This window comes from Prionailurus bengalensis, chromosome X, assembly GCF_016509475.1.
Source record: "Prionailurus bengalensis isolate Pbe53 chromosome X, Fcat_Pben_1.1_paternal_pri, whole genome shotgun sequence".
NCBI lineage: Eukaryota > Metazoa > Chordata > Mammalia > Carnivora > Felidae > Prionailurus > Prionailurus bengalensis.
In genome coordinates, this window is record NC_057361.1 from 45,063,716 (window position 1) to 45,070,953 (window position 7,238).

General features: G+C 43.6%; 1 protein-coding gene across 1 annotated transcript; it reads right to left on the minus strand.

The window, feature by feature from the left end:
* Positions 1-507: 507 nt before the first annotated feature.
* On the minus strand, positions 508-1,543 carry LOC122476757 (centromere protein V-like protein 3). The gene has a single exon (XM_043569574.1). It carries the CDS (start codon positions 1,415-1,417, stop codon positions 629-631), a length of 789 nt encoding a protein of 262 aa, XP_043425509.1. The 5' UTR covers positions 1,418-1,543; the 3' UTR covers positions 508-628.
* Positions 1,544-7,238: the final 5,695 nt, after the last annotated feature.

Below are 7,238 nucleotides of genomic sequence, written 5' to 3' on the forward strand. Positions count from 1 at the left end.
AAAACATAGGTGCAATGAGGTATGTAACACTAATGAACCTTAAACCTACTATACACAAATACATTAAATAAACACTGTGACCGGAAATAACGCACATCTCTAAGTAGCGAAAACGTGAGTGCGTACCTAACACACACACGCACACAGATAATCAACAGAAAACGTCCTCATAAAGGTCTACAAAAGTGTTTAGATATAGTGAGTGGCCTTACATGCCAGATGCGACCATTTAAAAACAATCTTGCTCACAATAGCACCATAACGGTACAGTACATATGAATAATCTGAAAATGATCTGTGAAAACTGTAGGAAGAATAATACAACTGAGTGTTATGCAAGGCGACCTGCAAAGGTAGAGGCACTGCTTGCTGACGGGATTGGAAGACTAGGGCTGTTCACAGACACATGTGTGCTCAGTTTTTTGATTATAAGCAAGTCCGTTGAAACACACTGAGAGGGAAGGGGTGGAAGCTTGGCGCAACATCACGGGTTCCCCAGTCCAGAAACCGACCTCTTTCATACAGTAATTCCTTCACAAGCACTGAGGTGGCCCCCTCGAAGGACACCGGGCACGTTTCAGGCGGGTGGCGGCCCCAGTCACTGCTCCTCTTCAGGAGAGGCAGGGGCTCACTCGGGAGACGCGTTCTGGATGGCCTTGAGCTCCTTCGTGGCCTCCTCCCCCCAGTTGCCACCGTCGACCTCCTCGATGACCACACTGCGCACGGTGCCCGCGTCCAGGCAGTGCGGGGCGACGCCGTAAACCCCGGGGTCAGAGACAGACGCGTGGAAACTCTGCACCCCGCACCTGCTGCAGAAGCTGTGCAGCGCCGGGTGCGTGTGGGATCGGTACGTGACGATGCTCTCGGCGCCCAGCAGGAGAGTGAAGCGCGAGGCCGGGACGAGGAAGTGCCGGTGCTGCTTCTTCCTGCACAGCCTGCAGCTGCAATCCACCACGCGCAGGTCTGCGGGGGCCCAGACGGCGAAGCGGACCGCGCCGCAGTGGCAGCCGCCGGTGTGGTACACCAGGCCCGGGTACTCGAAGGTGTCCAGCAGGAACTTGGCGGCGCCCTCGCAGCTGAGGCCCCGCCGCTTCCTGAACGTCTCCCAGCGCTCCCGCTGAGCGCCCAGGTCCATCTCGCCCGGGGACGCGGCGGGCGCCGGCGGCTTCGGGGCTGGTAGCGGGCCTCTGGAGGCTGCCTCCCGGGCTCGCCGCCACCAGCGCTTCCGCCGCAACCTTGCGGAATCCCGCCGGGCGGCCGCCGGCTTCCTCCCCGCCGCGTGGCTCCCCACGCGGACTTGGAAAGGGGGGCGCCGCGCGCCCATGACCGCGATGGCTGCGCAGGCTGCGGCGGGATCCCCGGGCCGTTTTTGCCCCTGCAGCTGCTGGGTGTTTGCGCCGTTTCTCACTCTGCCCATGGCGCCTGCAGCCTTTCAAGCGCGTGCCCACTGCCCCTCGTTTCCTAGTAAGTTACCGAGCAGCCTCATTGCATCAGCCTGATTGGCCACTTGTTGAATATGATGTAGAGACCCTTCCTTTGACCCTATCAAAACAGCCTTTACTGGCCTGAATTTCAGTCAAAGGCAATTATTGACTGAGCACCTGCTGGGCACCAGGTACTGTACTGGACTCTGAGGATATAGAGATGCATTAGGCTGTCTAAAGCACCTACAATCTTTTAGAGTCAGTTATACAAAAATATAAAAACCAAAATAGTGTGGTGCTTGCTCTGGCAGAGGTAGGAACAGAGGTCTCTGGAAGGCAGAGAAAGATTCATACTTACAGGAGGGGTGGATTGGAGGGATCAAAAAAGACTCCTCCTGGAGGATTGATTCTTTTATTGTTATGTATGCTTTATTTTGATCTCTGCTAACTTTCTCTGTGATGAAGTCTACTTTATGTAATTAAAACAGCTACAACTGGTTTTTAATTAATGTTTGCATGATATGACATTTTCCATTCCTTTTACATTTAATTTACCTATATTATCGAAATTGAAGTGATTTTCATATAAACGTTGTATGCTTAGTTGTGTGTCTTCCAGATACTGCTAATCTATTTTAATTAACATAGTCAATTTAAATTTTGGTAAGTATTGATATGCTAGTGTTTATGTCTACCAATTTATTATTTTTCTTTTGTTTTCTGTGTATCTCATTCAACTGTTCCTCCTTTCTTACCTTTCTATGCCTTACTTTAAACACTACAGGATTACATCTTGATTTTTTTATAGTATTTTTGAGTGTTTTGCTTTGTAAAGTTTTCTCATTGGTTGATCTGGGATTTACAATATACATATGTGACTTACCACAGTCTACTGATAGAAGCTTCATCATTTCCACTGAAATGTGGAAACCTCACTCCAATTTAGGTCCCTTTACTTTTCCTACTGTTAAACAAAATTGCCTAGATTATCAGATGCTTTTATGATTTTTTGTTTTAATCATGTGATGTGATTTCTCCAACTCATGAGCCTATTATATGTCGCATATGTATGTTCTTTCTACTATACTTTCTTTCTGATGCCCCCATAAGTCTTCCTTTATCATTTCTTTTCTGCTTTAAGCACCTACTCTAAGTATTCTCTCAGCATACCTCTGCTAGTAACAAATTCTCTTCGTTTTCCTTTGCCTTAGAATGACTTGTTTTCTGCTTCATCCATTAAAGATAGTATTAGTGGATACAAAACTCATGGTTCACAGCACTATTTTGAACAGTTAAAAAATATCAGGACATTTCTTAATACCCCTCATTATTCAGATGAGAAATTTACTATCAGGAATATTGGTGTTTATCTATAATCAATGTGTCATTGTAACTGCTTTCTGTGTTGTTGTCTTTAGTTATAAAAGATTGCCTCTGATGTATTTTGGCATAGATTTAATTGGGTTATGCTGTTCGCTTATTTTTAGACTCTCTGGGATTATATTTTTCACCAAATTTTTGACATTTTAAGTTATCATTTCATATTATAATTTTTCAATTCCACTTTCTTTTTCTGGAACTCTGACCATATGGAATTTTAGAACTTTTGTTATTATCCTAAAATTCTCTGAGGAAGGATCCACTTGCTCTCTCTCTCTCTCTCTTTAATCTATTACTTCTCTCTTGCTCAAATTGGGTCAATTCTATTAATCAATGCTCGAGTAATGCTAATTTCTATAATTTCCACTCTAATCTTTTGAGCCCATCCAGCAGTATTGCAAAATTCCTGCTGCTGTTCTTTTTTATTTTTTTTCAGTTCTACAGTTGCCTTTTTTAAAATATAACTTCTATTTATCTCTGAGATTTCTATTTTTTTCCATCTGGTTTAATACAAATTATAATTGCTTATTGAAACATTTTTATGATGGTTGCTCTAAAATATTTGTCAGTTAATTACAACGTTAATTACAACATCTTAATCATCTCTCTGTTGGTGCTACTTGATTATCTTTTCTCATTCAAGTTACAATTTTCATAGTTCTTGCTATTGTCAACACAAAATGAACAAATATTTTAGAAGTTCTGAAAGAATAGGAAGACAGTTTTATTTGAGCCCAAATGAGGACAGTTGCCCGGGATACACAATCTTCACAAAGCAGAGAAAGCTCCGGGTTAATACAGGGTTATATATGTTTTTGGTTACATTGAGTTAAAATCATCATGAGGAACGACATTCCAGAAAATTACAGATGTTATCTTATACTTTTAAAAATTTTTAATGTTTACTCATTTTTGAGAGAGAGAAACTGAGCGCAAGTGGAGGAGGGGCAGAGAGAGAGAGAGGAAGACACAGAATCCAAAGCAGGCTCCAGGCTCCAGGCTCCAGAGCTGTCAACACAGAGCCCTACATGGGGCTCAAACTCATGGATCACAAGATAGTGACCTGAGCCGAAGTCGGACACTTAACCAACTGAGCCACTCAGGCTTATATTTTTTGTATGTGCGCATTTGCAGGCTTCAGAGGTATGGGAACTTAGGGTAATTTTTACTCTTTAGTTTTAAATGTTTCTTTTAGGTTATTTGCTAATGAAGCAGATGCACAGTATGTGCTCAGGGCAGAAATAGAGCCCATGCTTTGAAGGCATTCTGACCTTGGTAAAAGTTAAAATATAGCTTTCCTGGGGGCCCAGAAGCAGGGTCCACAAACATTAAAATTGAAAATATCCTTATTTTTCCCCATTTTGATCAATAATATTTCCTCAGAAAGCACTGATGATTAGCCTTTTTTTATGTCCCTCAGTGCCAGTGTGACTGGCTTGTCTGCCCTGGGTCTGTCAAGTCCCTCATTGCTAGCTATGGATATATGTACATTTTTTAACCTAGTGTTCCTCATTGGCGGGGTGGGGGGAGCGGGATTTATTGTATCATAAATGCTGGGAAGCTTTAAAGTAATATATGTTTTCTATTGAGTCCAAGTGATGAGTAAACAGTATGCATGCTTGGCTTAGATTGTCTAGTTTTATGTGTGTTATAACATTTATAACAAAGGTATATGGATAGTAAAAGAATTCCAATAAGTACAATTTGAAGGAACCAATGTGATGTTGGAATATACTCAAAATAAAAAATGCAAAGAAACTTTCACATATATCTTGATAAAGGGGTGGGGAAATTTACAATTAGTTATGAGGAAAGATGGAGCATGTGCATTGAGAAAACGTATATGTAACATATATTCCCATGTTTTGGTATGGAGACTTAACAATAGAAGGAGGCAAAATTCAGCCCCTGACGGGAGGTTATCTTAGGACAAGGAGAAGGAGATAAGTGCATGCTCTGAGAGCTGGTACCTGGATGGGGTCTTTGCTTGTTATCTCTGGGTAAGGAATGTAGGACCTTGCTTTTCCCTAGGATGGAACCATATAAGTTGATGATTCCAGCCTTCTCCAAAGATGGCTAGTGAGTTTGTGAGTGGGGTCTGAAAAGACACAATAGCTTAACAGAGGGAAACAGTTATCTGAAAAACAAGTTTTTAACTTTCCCTTAGTTTGAATTTCATTAAATCTATGGGGTACTATTTCAAATCCCTGCTGAGTTTTTTTTTTATTCAATTTTTAAATTTTAATTTTTTTTTATTTTTCAGAGAGAGAATGAGCAGGAGAGGGGCAGAGAGAGTAGGAGACACAGAATATGAAGCAAGCTCCAGGGTCTGAGCTGTCAGCACATAGCCCAAGATGGGGCTCGAACTCATGAACTGTGAGATCATAACCTGAGCCAAAGTTGGAGGCTTAACCGACTGAGCCACTCAGGCACCCCTCAAATCCCCTGTGAGTTTTGACCATTCCTCAATCTTGAAGAATTGGGATGATGACCACCCTAACTACTTATTTATTTCCTGAGGTGAGGTGGATTTTGGGTAAAAAACAGTTTTTTGCAAATCTTAGCTGTGACATGCCTACAGGCAGGGCTAAAAAGAAGTTTTTAATTTATAGATCACAGCAGTAAGAGAAATAGAAGCAACATGGAGTCAGACATGCTGTTTTTTTTCTATTATAATTGTCCCATTGTCAATCCTTAATTCCATTTCTATAGAACATGGGTGGAGGTCCATCTTTTGTAACTACTTCAAAGTGAATTAGGGTACAGTAAGGGCTTTGGAATGGAAGGATTTGACATGGTGCAGGACACAATATTTACTCCATTCTGCTAATGGAGGGGAACTATCAGAGATAGTTCCTTATCTGAGAACTTGGATATTTTCCTACATAGTTTGGTACTACATGAAATCATTAATTGTATCCCCAAGTATATTTTAAGGAAAAGTAACAGTATAATTATACACATCATTCCCTTTAAAATTGATCTGATATCAATGGGTATCCAAAAGCACAGATCAGTGAATCAGTCCCAGCCACCTTGGAAAGGGGGTGTGGTGGTGAGGGTCTTCTTGTAGCCAAGTGGCTTGCTACCCTATTTTATCTATATAGATTCTTATTCCCCAGAAGGAGTTAATTAGGTGCAGCAAGTGGTATTAGCCATCATATAGATTCTGCTTAGTTGGCAAGCAAACAGGTAATCAATAAGAAGCATTTTTATGGAAACAAAAGAAGAACACAGGTTGGAGCAAATTATAAACCCAGTGCCTGAGTCCCTAGTGCTGCCAGTGAGAAGATTTTAGATGTCAGGCTTGAAGCATCCTCAGATGGAGTGGGAGCAGGTAGCCGCAATCTATCTGATGGACTTTTCTGGTTTGTAGTTCAAATGTCTCTGGTGGAAGATGGTGGAACAGCATGGAAGCTTTTTGTGTGTCTTGCGTCCATGAAATACAGGCAGACCAACACTAAACCATCCTACACACCTAGAAAACTGATTGGAGGATTAACACAACAATTTGCACAACCTGAAACACAGAATTCAGCAGGTATGCAGTGTGGAGAGCTGAACTTGGGGAGTGAGAAGCCACCAAAGGTAGGGAGCCCCTTTTGCAGGTGGAGAGAGGACAGAGACTGGGGAGGGGGGAGCATACAGGAATAGCACCCCTCCCCAAAAGTAGCTGAAGAGAAAGTGGAAAATTGGAAACAGCTGCAGGGATTAAACTAAGAAAGGAGAAAGGAGAGGGTTTAAATTCCATTAAGACTGTAAACAAGGGGAGCTGTGCAACCCCGCAGCTCGATACCCGGTGGTGCTCTGGTGGGAAAGGTGAATCCCCAGGAACAGAGTGGGGTCCAGGAGGTTGTTGGGCCACACGGGGAAAAGTGGTTCCACTGCTGGAAGGACATTTGGTAGAGACTGTTGAAGCTACCTGGTCCGAGCAGACCCTGAAAGGCAGCCACATTTGCTGATGCTGGGGTAAGGTTGTTGAGGGTAAAGCCTGGTGCCAGGTGTGTTGCGATTTTTCATAATCCTTGAAACACTGATGCTACACAATCTTGCGATCTTTTTTGGGGGCGGGCTGGCAGCTGGCTGCAGTCTCGGGGCACTGGCAACAGCAGGGTCCAGCGGGCATTCCTGGGTGCAGCCGACATTCGGCCATTTCTCATTCAGCCATTGCTCAGTGAGACCCTCCCACAGAGGGGAAGAACAGGTCAAAGCCGCAGTCCTTTGGAAGTAAGGGGCCAGGGAAAACAGCCTCATCTGAGACAAAACTTGGGAGAGAGGTACTGCCTGGGGTCTGGTCATGGAGAGTGGAAAAGCGGGTAGTGGACGAGAGCTGAAGACGGAGGACAGGTGCACGAATGCTGATCTGGGAGAACAGACTCAGTAGCTGGGTGGTGCCATTTTCACTGCTCCCGTGCATGCGCACCTACGAACACC